The sequence below is a fragment of the Protopterus annectens genome, chromosome 3.part0 (genome assembly GCF_019279795.1).
Source record: "Protopterus annectens isolate FY-2018-M chromosome 3.part0, PAN1.0, whole genome shotgun sequence".
Lineage (NCBI taxonomy): Eukaryota > Metazoa > Chordata > Ceratodontiformes > Protopteridae > Protopterus > Protopterus annectens.
This window is the reverse complement of record NC_056731.1, coordinates 176,283,648-176,298,974: the sequence shown is the minus strand read 5'-3', so window position 1 is coordinate 176,298,974 and position 15,327 is coordinate 176,283,648. Positions and strand designations below refer to the sequence as shown.

General features: G+C 39.5%; 1 protein-coding gene across 3 annotated transcripts in view; it reads right to left on the bottom strand.

Annotated features, from left to right (window-relative positions):
* LIMD1 (LIM domain containing 1) overlaps positions 1 to 15,327 on the bottom strand; it is a 516,411-nt gene that overhangs the window by 148,002 nt on the left and 353,082 nt on the right. For all 3 annotated transcript variants that reach the window (XM_044064671.1, XM_044064672.1, XM_044064673.1), the window contains one exon: positions 9,949 to 10,011. In XM_044064671.1, coding sequence (XP_043920606.1) covers positions 9,949 to 10,011 — 63 coding nt within the window. The remainder of the gene's footprint in view (positions 1 to 9,948; positions 10,012 to 15,327) is intronic.

Below are 15,327 nucleotides of genomic sequence, written 5' to 3'. Positions count from 1 at the left end.
TGTATGTCGTGATTTTTAATGGCCCTCAGATGTTCTGCAATCCTGTCCTTTAACCCTACCGACAGTTTTGCCCACATAGAATTTGTTGCAGCTAACACAGGTGGCAATATATACCAAATTCTGTGTGTTGCAACTGCACCTGCCAGGGAACTCAATGGTCTTAAAATAGTTAGTCACCAGTACATAAGGTCCTTCATTAACCTACAAAATTTACAAGTTCCACACTTGTACATCCTGGAACATTTATATATAATTGTGTTTCCTTCCAAGATTTCTTTGATGTTCTTCCCCCTTGAGTATATTATTTTGGGGAACTTCCTAAATCGTTCCTCAAAATTTCATTAAATATTGTGTCCCATATTTTATTCACCACTTCAACAATACCAGACGTTTGACTATTGTATCTCAAAATTAATGCCTTGCCTTCAAAGGTGTTATTCTTCTCCACCATTTCTGTGTTGTTACCCCTTAGAATGGGTTGATATCTACTCCTCCTTTTTCCCAAAACTTTGTTTCGTATTTTTAACAACTTTAATAGGTATCCCCTGTTTAAAAGGAAGCCAATTAAGGTATACACTTCCTTATTACAAGTGTCATTGTCACTCACTAGTCTAGAAAGTCTTACCATCTGGCCCTTTACTATTCCTCTTTTTTGATGTTGAGGGTGGCAACTATTATAATGTTACAGGGAATAACTATGAGACTTTTTCCTAAATATGTTGCTATGTAAAATGTTTTCTGATTTGGTCAGTTTAATATCCAAAAATTCTATCTCATTGTTGTTCCACTTACTAGTAAATTTGAAAAAAGTAGTGGTACTGTTTACGTATTCAACAAAAGATTTGGCATCATCCTCACTTCCCTTCCACAAAATTAGTATGTCATCTAGAAATCTGTTATAAAGAGCTATTCTGTCTTTATATGGTGACCCAAATACATAAACTTCTTCCCAATATAGAAGAACTAGGTTGGAAAATCCAGGAGCACATTTTGCCCCCATAGCCACACCTGAAATTTGCTGAAACAATTCACCTTCAAATGTTACAAAATTGCTCTTCAACACCATTTCCATGCTTGTTGTCATATTTATTTTGGCAGCATTTAATTTACCATTTTTTACCAAACTTTGGGTGATATATTTAACCCCCACATCTTGTAGAATTACAGTAAATAAGTTGATGACATCTATAGTTAGGAAGGACCATTCTATGCCATGACCTGAAATCTTGTCAAGTCTTTGGAGGCAATGCCAAGAATCTTTCAAAATATGTGGAATCCCAGCCACAACCTTCTGAATCCCTTCATTCACAAAGGCAGCCAAGGGTTCAGTCTTGGAACTCCGGGACGAAACTATAGCTCTAAAAGGGGGATCCCTAGTGCCCTTGTGTATTTTCGGAAAACCAAAAATGACAGGTGTGACTGGGCATTCCACATTTAAAAAATTTAATTCCGTCTCAGTAAGTGCTCCTTGAAATAAAGCATCAAGTAAGAATAAATCAATTTTACGGTATGCTATATGCAACTTGTTAACAGAAATCCTTTGATAAGTGGTGTAGTCATCCAATATTTCCTGCATTTTAGCTATGTAATCAAATTTGGACATGATCACCACACCACCACCCTTATCGGGTTTCATAATTCTCAACTCTTTATTTTCTGCAAACTCAACCAAGGCATCCTTCTCTTGTGTAGACAAATTAGAACCATAATTTGCCCCCCATTTAGTGTTAATTATGTTCTTGATGCCCTTCAAACATAATTTTTCAAATATAGCCACATCCTTGTTGCATGGGGGTACAAAAACACTTTTCCTTTTTAAACATCCATCATTGTTTTGATGACAGACAACATTAGGATTATCCTTGAAAAAAAGGGCCAAATTAAGTTGTCTCACAAACATTTTAACATTAGTGAATACATCCACCATATTTGTTCTGAAGTTGGGTACAAATGAAAAACCTTTTGACAATACGTCATGGTGGGCTTCTTTAACATCAAAGGCACTATAATTATAAACTTTGAAGTTGGATTTGATGAAGATTTTACACTGTGACAACAAATTCTCATTGTTTAAACATACTTCAACAACACATATGGTAGTAGTGGAAATATCTGGTAAAATTTCACATGCTACTCAGTCAAAAGTTATATCAGAGTCACTTAATATCTCCTCCTGTTGTTGTTGTAGTTGTGCCATTGTTTGTTGCAACGATTGTTCACCCGTCTCTGTCCCTGATATTTCGTATCTGGAACATAGTGCTGGGTGGTTGAATTCCCCTCCCTTTTGTTCTGTAGCCGAGCTGATCTCTTTATCGGCGGGTATGCGTCTAAAAAACCCCGGATGTTGTCTCTCTGTTATCCAGCCCACCATCACCACTATCATAGTCAACATTAACAATTGTGGCACTTTCAATATGATTACCATGACTGTGTTTAACAATTCCATAAGCCCGGTTGTTTTTGTAGTCCTCCATATCCCTAGCTAACTTCTTAGTTTTTATTTGCATACTTTTTTCTACATATTTATCATTGTTGCTTAAAACATCCCTGTAACCTTGTACATTTTGACAAAACAACAAGTCCCCCACAATGCTTTCATTCAGTTTAACAATTTCCTTCTCAAGAGTATTTATCTTACTTACATTGTTTTTTACAATTATGTCCAACATTTGTAGACCCGTCTTGTTAAAAAGATCTAAAAGTTCCTTGTAGGCTTGTGTCCCTTGTTCTATACCATTGGGAAGTATCCAGATCCTAAGTCCCTTGGGGACCTGTTGTAAAGTGATAGATTTGACCAAAAATGCATTGTCCAACTGTAGCGCCCTGTATTTTCTACACTTAGTCCCAAATAATTCTATTTGTTGTTTAACAGTCAGTTCCAAAGCTTTACCTTTCTTCGAAGCCGTGAAGTCAAAATTAGGCCTTTGAAACCACCTTTTGAAATCCTCACCAATGTAGTTGTTACCATTGCTGTGCCTTGTTTCGCCTCTCACATTTGTGCCCCGGTTGTTGTCAGATGATCGGTCTTCACCTCGCTCACCCAGCTCTCGCCTATTGTTGTTAGGTCTTAGGTCTTCACCTCTGAAGTGTTAGAATTGCCGTTAACACCAACCGGTATGTTGTTGCATCGATTGGGCATGAGTGGCAAATTCAAGGTAAACAACTCAACCTGTGAGTCCGTTAGTGTCACTGGACTGGTGCGTGGAATGTCTCGTTCAGTCAAGAGTGACGTCAATCTCTCGACTGCAGCTGTTAACTCAACAACAGCTGCTTCCATGTATAAATATTTATAAATAATCAGTTAATGAAAGTTCAGCATTTTCAACCAGGAGGACGACGAGGTTAATAAAGTATGTGTAATTACAAGAAGTGTACATGAGGGGTAGGAAGCATGGCCATTGCCAATAAGGTATTAACACAGACTGTTGAATAAGATATTTAAGTTACTTGTGAAATGAGAAACAGGTTAAGTTTGCAAACTAAACAGAACCAACTGTCAGATCATAGCATGCAACTAGGACCCCTTAAAAACATGTTCAATTCCTAAATAATACTGGATGACCTTCAAATACAGAGGAACTCTATCATCATGGGAGAGTTTGATTACCAGTCAATATACTGGTATATCTATACCTCAAATAAAGGTTATACTTAAAAAATCCTTGATTTTTTTAAAAAAGAACTCCCTGAACCAAATAGTCAAAAAAACACTAGAAGACAAAATATTCTTGACCTTGTCTTTACAAATATGACACGTGTATGCACTATCAACATTGATATATCCCTCTCCAGTTAATTTCGACCACAAACTGGTAACTTTCTCCTTCAAAATCCCCAAAACATCAGATGTAAACATCACAGTATTCAAAGACTTAAAACGTACTAACTTCCTAGTTTTTGATGAAGTCTCAAAATTCAAGTACAGCTGTAGTTAGACAAATAAATTTGATGCTCACCTAGACAAATGTATGAACCTGACAGTTCCTACCAGAATTGAGCAAAATGGGAAATTCAAGAGCAAACCAGCTTGGTGGGCCACATGCATAAACAAAACAATAAAAGAATAGTTTCTTAGAATATACGGCACAACTAAAGACCCATATATCAAGGTGAACATCAAAAAGTTATCGAAGGTGTTAAATAACATTAGGAAAATAAAGGCATCCCATCAACTTAGACTAGAACTGGAAGCTAAAGATAAATTACCAGTCCTTCTTTATTAAAATCAGGAAATTAAGCAATAACATCCAATATTGTTTCAAACTTATTCAGAAATGGCACTGCCTACTCAGATCCACAGATATCACAAAAATATTAGCTAATAAATTCATTGCAAATTTCACATCCGAGACAAATATACAAAGCCCACATATTCCAAAGGATCTCAGACACTCTTTCATTAAAAAGAGCACTCGCTAAAAGGACTTTTCAAAACAAAAAATACATCCTTCGCGACACCTGATGACTATCTCACTGCCGCTGCTACAGTCTGAGCTAAAACACTGCCTTTGCTCCTAAGGAATGATGAACAGCAGGTGGGATGCCACTTTACAAGGGCTGCCCCACCATGAACACTGGAAACTGCAAACACATTAGCCCAAAGAGCCTCATTTTCAGAACCATAGAACACATCATAACTGACCTGATAAACTACTACATTAAAAACCTTCTAAGACTTGACCCCCAGCAGTCTGGCTTTAAGGGTAATTCTGGCTAATGAATCTAGTAGACTGGAATTAAGGGTAATTCTGGCTAATGAATCTAGTAGACTGGAATTAAGGGTAATTCTGGCTAATGAATCTAGTAGACTGGAATTAAGGGTAATTCTGGCTAATGAATCTTCTTTGAGAGTAACACAACATGGACAGTGATCATACAGCATATCTTAACATCGCCAAAGCATCAGATACCATACCACATGTTAACATAATTAATAAGCTAAATGTGCTCCAAATGTCATGACCCCTGTGTAGTTAGGTAGACAGAAAATTTGCTGAGTGACTGAACCCACACAGTGAGGGTGTCAGGAGTGTCCTCAAGGAGCATAAAGGTAGCCAATGGAATCCCTCAGGGATCTGTACTATGTCCTCTATTATTGGGCATAAAGTCCTCTGATCTTCAAATGAGAAAAATAGGATCTCTGGTTAACCAAGTTTGTGGATGAGTGTAAACTAGATGACCTCCTCAAATCCCATTTTGACACGCAAAACCTATAACGTGAACTTAAATATGTTAATAGTTGGTGCACAGAAAATGGGGAAAAAATAAATGCTAGAAAGTGCAATACTATTGCATTTGGTAAACAAACCTCCAATCCCACTTACAGCATAGACGGAAAACCATTCCAAAATGAAGAGGCTGTGAGACACCTTGGAACGTGAGTAGAAAATTCCCTCTCATTTGATCACCATGTTGCAACAATGGTTAGGAAATTTTTATGTCTGGTGCAGCTGATTGCAAAAAGCATCTCGTCTAGAGACAAAGTCGTCCTTACCCCTCTGTATTCTATACTGATACGGCCTATCACGGAAGACAATGCCCTTTTTGGGATGTATCTTACTAGACATATTAGGCAGTTGCAGAAACCCTAGAGGTTCCTAGTGAGAAAGATCATGGGCCTAAAAGGCTTGAGCTACCAGGAGAGGCTGGAGGCTCTGTATCTGCATTCAGTGTCTTACAGACATCTTAGGGGTGATCTGTGCCTTCCTTTCAGGTCATTAGGGATCTGGCAATCCAAGGCCACTTGCATCTCCCCAAATCAAACAATCCAGTAAACACTAAGCCCATATATCTGAACCATTTCACATCTGTCCTACAGACAATATAGGACATCAGTAAATAAATCATGGTGGAGGGACAGATTTGTCATGCAGTGCCTACTCCTTCTCTGGAACAAACTTCCACTCCATCCAGACCAAACAATGTGATGCACTACCTTCCTTTAAAACGAAGCAAGACAACTGGATGGGTATTTGCAAATTCACCACTGGAATGATTATTCAAACACTCCTTAAAAAAGTGAAGAAAGATCTGAGAGTGGGTACTGGCAAGGTATAAAAGGCCACATGACCCAGCTGCCTTGTATTTTCTACTGGTCTATGATGTCTTCATGTATGGAATTCCAAGTAACTGCAACATATATGGAAAATGAAATCATACTTAATTTTAGTATAAATGGAGGCCTCACAAGCATTAGAGCATAATGATTTCTGAGAACATGATGAGTTTACATCTGGGGGAGATGGCAGAGTAATATTCATGCAGCAGTCTAAAGGTTGGAGTGTTTAACAGAAAGTTTGATCTGAGATTAATAGGGAGCTACTAAACATCCAGTGAGGTGATGATTCATGTTTGCTCTTAGGGGCCAGGTGTATGAATCTAAGTATTAAATTTTCAGTTCTCTGTAGCATGGAGTTACTATAGTACAAACAAACATGCACACATACATAATATATATTGTTAACATTTGGTAACTGGTTGGATAGTATGGTCCAATGACGTTTTTTAGCCACAAACTCAGAATTAAGCAAGCATAATATACAATGGAAAAGAACATACAAAAGTATCACATAACATTAATACACTCACAACAAAAAACACACAAAAGAACATGCAGCAATAGTAGTACATGCCACAGAACAATAACAAAGGTGGTGTATACGGTTATCCAGATGTTAGAGCACAATATTAATAAAACACAATAAATGCTACTAACCATGTTACTTAGAATAAATGTACACAAGAGGATGGTAAGACTGAAGTGATAGGTGAGGGAGCTCAGCAAGATGATATGGGAATGAGGGTACTGAGAAAGGGTAAGAGGAAACATTGGACAGCAGGAAGTTAATACGATGACTTCTGCCAAAGCAGTAAAAAAAAAAAGGACAGCAAGCAGGAGTTTGGCAGAGGTACAGAGTGAACAGGGGAGGCCAGTAAGGACAAGCAGGAAACAGGCCACAGGAAGACAGACAATCGAGGAACATGTGTAGAAGGGTAGGTACAACAGCAGAATGTAGGTAGCGAACAAGCAAAGAATGGCAGTTAGGGGTCAAGATGGGGAGGAAAGAGGGAGAACATATTAGAAAAGTAGTGCCAATTATGGGGACAATGCACAGGATGAACACAAAGGCGGCAGCAGAGATGAAGTACGGGAGGAAAGGATGGCAGGAGGAGGACAATACTGGTAAGAATAAGAGGATAGGGAAACAGGAATAAACAAAAGCAGGAAGGGTAAGTAGGAAGATTATGGAACAGATGGGAAATGGGTCAGATGCAGAAAAGAGAAGAAGACAACTGGCACCAGAGTTAATGGAGAAGGCTGACACTGGTACATCTGCAGTAGGTAAGAAAGCAGGTAGGAGGAATATTGGGGGAAGGAACTGAGATACAAAAAAGGAGACAAAAATAGAGTTTTGATGATTAAAGGTGGTCATCAAAGGGATAGTTTTTTTGGGCTCCCTTTCTGCTTCATTCTTTCTGGTTTATCCCCATTCATCCCTAGGTCTAGCAAACACTCCTACAGTGCCCGAACTATCTCTGTTCTAATGACGGAGCCAGAGTGGAACCTATGAGCATCCTGGGGTGTCATGCAGTCGACTGTTCCGCCAGAGGATTTATACATTTACGACTAAGCTCTTGATTACCTCATCCCTTGTGTTTGCCTGTTATGTCTGAGGGCCACTCACCTCTAATGACCATGACTCCTCACGGGGAACACCTAAATGAACTCCCTTCCTCCCCTGAAATGACACCTGAGCCACTACTCAAACCCAGGTCACCTAGGCCATAGTTAGGACTTTCTCTCTCAAAACCATGCTGCTGGCTAAGGGGATTCATAGTTTTGACAAGGAAGACAGATGATATCATGTTACAGTGACTCTGGTCTCCTGGCCATAGACTTCGCAATACGTGGGATGAAGCTATCAAAGTGGTCACCAATGACAGAAAGGCAGATACATGTAGTACGCATAGGCACCAATGGCCTATCAGAGAAGTCAGATGAGGTGGTTGCAAGCAAAGTCAGGGTGCAGAAGGCAAAGAGTTTCCAGAACAAAGGTTAGAGTTCATATCCTCAAATGTTTTATGAGAACAACAAGAGCAACTATTAGCTATTTTCTCTTCGGATAGCTTTACTAAAAGTAGAAAACCATAAATAAAACAGAAAAAAGTATGTAGTTAGCACTGCCAAAGATCAAGGCATAGCAGTGACTGATTAGCAAAGCACAATGGATCAATCATTCACACCAGGTGGCAAAATAAATGCACACATACATATAGACATACACACATAACACATATTTGTGTAGGACACAAGGAGTATGTTTTTACATTCAGTCCCTCTCTAATAGCTATGGCTCAAGACTGTAACCAAATGACCCCTGGGTGGTCCAACTGCTGAAAAAAAAGCCTGGGACAGGGAAAACTTATACTCCGCTATTTTTCATTCATATTATAAATTTCCTACAGCAGTGATCTTTATTGGACTCCACAAGGTTTTCATTTTTTTTCCATTAAAATAAACTACTCTCCACTAAAATCTGTCTGAACACTCATACAATCAATGCAAAATGAACACAGTAAAACCACACTATTGTCAAAATGTGTAAAGAAACAGATAATTATTTACAATTTCTTCTCTTTTGAACAAGGACTCTCTTTGCAAACACAAACAAGAGCTGGAGTTACTTCATTTAGTTGCTCATAGTCCCACTGAAAGTTGAATATTTTGAACGCTAAGAACACTTTTTAGGTTCATAGGTAGGTACTAGGCTATTGGCCCTAGGGTCTATACAAGCCTAGCCATAACGATTCCCTGGCTATTGCTTCCCACAAATATTTACTTTCCTGGAACCCTGTCTAGCAGGGCTACTGATGTGATCCCCGGGGTGAATTTCCTATCTCCCATCCAATTGTCAAGGTTCCTCTTGAAGAGGGCCACTGAGGCGCTCTGCCTGACATGTATGGGCAGCCTATTCCAGAGTATGGGAAGTCTCTGGGTCCGGAACCTATCCCTCCAGCATGTTCTATTCATTGTGATGACAAGGTTAAGATCCCTGGAGTGTGTAGCTCGGAGGGATTAGGATTTCTTTAAGTGCAGCATGTCCAACAATTCTGGGTGTGACATGGCCTTATATGTTAGGCAGAGATCGCCTCTGAGTAGGCGATATGTGACAGAGTACAGCTGGAGTTTCTTTAGACGGTCAGCATAAGGCATCTGCTTTAGGCCTGTGATTCTTTTTGTGAGGTATTTCTACAGCCTTTCTAGTTGTTGGAGATGTCTTGTGAGGTACATACCAAACGAGGCACTGTATTCTATAATGGGTCTAATGAGGGATGAGTACAGAGGGACAATGACCTCCTTTTTTCTGGATGAAAAGCCCTTTGTGATGAGGTGTGCCACGTAGAAGGATTTTCTCACTGTTGTGGCTATGTGGTTATCAAAGGTGAGACCACTGTCCACCTGTATCCCTAGGTCTCTTATCACACTTTCGGTGTTTAGTGTACTGCCACCTATGTGGTAGTTCACAGGTATGTGCTTTTTCCCAAAGGGGACAACTATACATTTTTTGTCATTTAGCTTGAGGCCATAGCTCTGGCACCAGGCATCTGTTTCGGTAAGGCCCTTTTGTAGTATATCAAAATGACAATGAAAGGATTGATGGAAAATAAATGGTCACCCACCACAAAATACACCACTGGTGCTTATCCACAAGGAATCCAATCTAGCTAGCTGCATACATGACCTTGTTTTATGAAAGAATTATTACAGAATTAGCAAACCAGCATATGATTACGGATAATTAGAAGAATCAAGAAAATAACAAAAATAAATATCTATTGCGCAACTGTTACTTTAAAAACATTCATCAAATGTTAAAGATGGCTCAGAGTACTAATGAACAACAGATAAGAACAACAGAAAAATCCTTGTCTCGTGTCCTTACTCACCATGTCCATTATCAAATGTCCACAGACCAAACACTTGTCCGCTGACTGGTGGAAACCTGAATACTGCAAATGAAAATAAAGCCATTAGCTTTAAGTCATACACTGTCACTGATGACATCAATTTAACAGTGGGAAGCATCATACTGAAATCAAGTTAGTAACACACAAATAAGATGGTTATATTCAAACTGTGCACAGCAGAGCTGAACCTGATGAAACGATCCAAGCTGACTGCACTCAAGAAGTTGTTTCACAGACATCTCCAGTACAGACAATAAACAAAAGTTAGGTACTTAATATAATACTACATGTGTTTGGAGAATTCAGCCTTCATTAACCCACAGGACGTAGCATGCCACATATGCTCATTTTGGCAAATATACCTTTTCCAGGTTATATTTTAGCAATAACCCATGAATAAGTGTGGGTATCACATGATTAACCCACAGTTGGTGTGGTTTGATCACGAATGTGAAGCCCAGGGTGTTACAGACATTGCCACTGAAATAAACAACTTAGGAGCCTAATAAAATCCACCAAAGCCAAGTTTGAAGCTAAAATAGCTACCCAAGCCAAAGGCAATCACAATACACTTTTTAGTTATGTTTATAACCTCAAAAGCACAACCCAGCAATACAATGACCTGATTATGAACTATGGTACTTATACTGAGGTTGAAGATATAGAAAAACTACTGGCCAATAAATTTAGCTCTAACTTTACTCTGGTCTCCCCTCCGTCTGTCCCTCAAGATATATCTGAAACTGGTTCACCTCCAGCTATCACACAAGACCAAGTCCTAAGACTAAAATACCACAGCCTGTCAATATCTCTGGATGCGTACTGAATCACAATTTAGCCACCCCCCTAACAAAACTGCTCAATCTCAGCCTCCATGCAGGTTATGTACCAAACGAATGGAGAACAGCTACAGTCATTCCCCTGCATAAGGAAGGACCTTCCACAAACCCAGGCAATTACAGACCCATAAGTCTGACCACCCTCATATGCAAACCCAAGGAAAGGCTTATCATGGAGTTAATCAATCAAGACACAGGAACCTCCAAACACTAGACCCATCTCAGATTGGATCCATCAAGGGCAGGTCATGCTTACACAACCTGGTGGATGGATTTTTTTTCAAAACGTCACCAGAGCAATGGATGAAGGCAAAATGGTACACACTGCACATCTCGACCTGGCTAAAACTTTTGACACAATTTCACACTAAGGCATAGCCAAAAAGCTAAATAAACTGGGATTAAACCCCTATGTCACCCACTGAAATGCCAAACTGACTTACAGATAGGATGCAGATAATCAAAACAGGGGAAGTTACCTCCACAAAGAGACCAGTCACTAGTGGAGTCATCCAGGGTTCTGTTCTGGGACCTCTCCTGTTTGGCATTTACTTTTCTGAAGTAAAAGCCAATACCACAGGACTTTAGCTGACTAACTCTGCAGATGACTGTAAGCTAGGAGCAGTCACTGAATCCCCAAATGACCTGGCCATCCTGCAAGAAGGTTTGTCTAAAATAAATAACTGGTGTCAAAATGATGGCCTGAAACTAAATGCCAAAAAATGCTTTATTGTATCTTTTGGGAAGTCATCTACCCGAGTGATAATACAACCCTAAGAGGTGACCCAGTTGTTTGGGACTTGGGAACTTATGTGGACAGTGACCTAACTTTGACTAACATGCAACTACTGTTGTAAGAAAGTACTTCTATAATGCACAGCTTATAAACAAAGGGATTGTGTCACTATCTAGGGATGTCATTGTCCTCATCTAGTCTGCCCTCAATATGCCAGTCACTCAATATAATGCCCCCTTTGGCATGTGTTTGTCCAGACACGTGCAACAGCTGGAACGCCCACATAGATACCTTACTAAAAGGATGCAAGGCCTAAGCAACATGTCCTACATGGACCAACTGAATGCCCTGTCACTATACTTGATATCCTATAGACTGCTAAGAAGTGACCTGTGTCTGGAGTACAAGGCATTCTGCAACCCATTACTGATGGATTTACTGCACATTAGCAAGTCAAATGGCATCAGAAATACTCAGTCTAGGGATCTAAACTTCTTCTGTAACATCAACAGAATGGTTTAGGGTATATTTCCCAAAAAAAATATCGCTGCTGTGCAACAGACTCCCCATCCACATAAAACGAGGTTTAACCCTGCCCATTTTCAAGTGCAACTTAAAGCTATGTATGGGAAACAGAAAATTTACTCCAGGACTGCCCCCTGTACTAACAATGGACAGAGGCAGCTCCTAAATGCTTTATTCCATGGATGGGTCCTCTCAAATTATCTATGGTATGATCCTTGTTATTCGAATTAGGAGTAATATATTATTATTGACCATGGAATGGGTAAGGTCAATCTACAATCAAATGGGCTAGGTTATTTCAAAAACAATAAGGGAAACTGGCTAGGCTTAAAATGGCCTCCAAGGGCAGCTAGCCTAATAATCACCTATGAATCCAGTCATGGGTTACTGATATTATTGAAATTATTTAAGAAATACTTTGCGTATGTTTGCTAAATAATGTCTTTGTATAATGGTGTGTTAGTGTCCCTCTGTGTTGTTCATTTTTTTACTGATGTACTGCACATATGTATGGTACATACGTTTGCACAGCACATCAATACAATGCCAGGTAGCTGTTTTGAGTGAGAGCATATCAGTTTGTCTCTCTTTTTTTGAAACCATAAGGGACAGGACAAACACATGACAAAAGTGAGAGGCATTCTGTTAAGGTTTGGACAGTTGAAAGGTATGGTTAAAAACGTTACAGTTAATTGTATCAGGAGTACTGTATCTTTTAACTGTCCAGAGTTTTGCAGAATTTCCCGATTTTATTTTTACGGAAATAAAAACTATCAGAAAATACTTGGAAGATACAACATATCCTAATAAAAAGTGCTTTCGCCTAACTATAGTGCAACGACGAGATTTCTTTTTATTAGGATATCAAACCAAAAAAAAAAACAAACAAAAAAAAAAAAAAACACTGTTAGCAGCAGGAAAAAAAAAGTCAGCCCTCCTCCAGAAAGTATGATGTTAACGAAGCACAAAGGACTGGGCAAGGCCAAAAAATTCAGGTACTGTGCATATTATAAATTAAGTGACTGATTCTAGTTCTACAAACATCAGAGAGACTCTGTGTGTCTAAATCTTTTACAGACAAGGGACAGTCTGTGTGTTCTTTGAAAGTGGACTTCGAAAGTTAATTTAATAAACCATTTTTGTTCAGTGACAAAAACAACAGTAGTGGTATGCCAAGGAAGGTGCATTCTGAAGTGCAAGGAAAAAGCTTGGGACATTGAAAGAACTTATTTTTTTGTTTGAAAGTAAAATGTTTAAAAAGTATTCAAATGGAAAATGCTCATCTCTCAGAATGCTTGCTTAAGAAAATAGTACCAAAGGGACTTGGGGTCTGGTCTACAAGTTTCCCTTTGGGATAGAATGCAATGATGAGTTAATTTCGGAGTTTGTGGAAATGTTTAATACACATGGGTTAGAACTTGTACAGGAAATTATTAAATGTAATAGATATAAGGTTGTGTCAACTTTTTAGTGAGGTTGAAAAGTTGAAAAATGATATTAAGGAAAACTTGTCATTTCCGCAGTATGAAAATTTGTATCTTAAGAAAATGAAAGTGGTAGAAAATGAATGTGATAAGGTATTTGATTAAAAATGCAATATAATCCAGAGAGATCTTTTAGAATATAAAGAAAATAAAGCATATCCCATGAAGCATGGAAAGCAGGGTTCAATGATTATAAAAGAAAAACAGGGAACATACAAAATGATGATGGTTATGTATCTAGTAAAAAGCAGTGGTACGGTTGGAGACCATTCTATAATAGGAATAATCAACATTTTTTTCAAGGCCGTCAGAAATGGGATGTAGGCTTAGTGGAAGAAACAGAGCCCAAAGTTTAAGAAAGTGGAGAAACAGAAACAGCTGGGGGAGATGAAAAATAATACAGGGGAATCTGATTTTTATCTTGGAATTACCTGTGAATAAAACGAAAATAACAAACTTTCTGGAGGTGGGCTGACTTTTTCCTGCTGCTAACAGTGATTTTTTCTTGGTTTGAAGTTGTGGTTGAACACTGTGGTCGTGTTTTTGGTTGCTTTTCTATTAGGATATGCTCGGTTTACAATGGGCATGCTGCTTGGGGTGCCCAATTAGCATGCACGTTTGGAATACCCTTCATTGTATAATTGTACTTTCCTCTCATTAGTGCCCTGCCTCTCTCTCTCTCCCACTTTCTAGTTTCTGATAAAGCAGATAAAAAATAAAAAAAAAAAAACTGCCGCCATACCTCTCTCTCCCAAAACAGGGGAATGGAAAGAGGGTTGGTAAGAAAGGCTGAATTCTTCAAGCAGTTACTTTTTATCCCTCTCCAAGAAGACTGCAGCCTGTATTAAACTCTGGAACAAAATCCCCATTGTCCTGGGAGGCTGGCTCAGCAAAAAACATCCTAAGCACTGTGTTCCAAAAAAAACCTATACCCGAGAACAATATCCACTTTAGTGGAGGTACCAAGCGGTCATCTTGAAAGTTGGTAGGTTGGGATGGACCAACCCCTGCGGATGCGACAGGAGTCCCAGAGTTGGATCCAGAGTCCACGGACGGTGAACTAGGTGAGGTCAAAGAAAGGGGAATCAGACTTGATGGGGCCAATTGGGTGCAATGAGGATCACTTTGCTTATCAACCATAATGCTTTCTTCAAGAACTGGGGTATTAGGGGAATGGGAGGAAAGGCATAAAGCAGTCCCGGCGGCCAATCATGTAGAACAGTATCTCTCGGGACTTCCCCTGAGGGGTTTTATAGGGTGAAGTAGCTGCTGCATTTTTGGTTTGTGGGAGATGCAAACAGGTTGCAGCAAGGCTGACCCCAACAATGAAAGATCTCCATCGCTACTATAGGATTGAGAGATCACTCATGAGGCAGGAGAATGCATCTGCTTAGTTTGTCCGCAATCACGTTGGAACTCCCGGGAATGTGCATTGCTATCAGAAAGCGGTTGGAGGTGATCGTCCATTGCCATATTCTCAGGGCTTCCTGACATAATGGATAGGATCTGGTTCCTTTCTGTTTGATGATATACCAGATGACAGACAGGTTGTCTGATTGGATAGCAACTGTCCCCGAAGGAAAGGTATGCTGGAACTCCTGCAAAGCTAAAAGCAATGCCCTCAGTTCTAGGACGCTGATATGCAAACTCGCCTTTAAGGGGGACCAAATGCCTTGGACTGTATTTTCCTGAAAATGCCCCCCCCCCCCCAATCAGGGATGCATCCGTGATCAATACGGCCTTGAGATGGGGAATGAAAAGGGGTGACGCCATA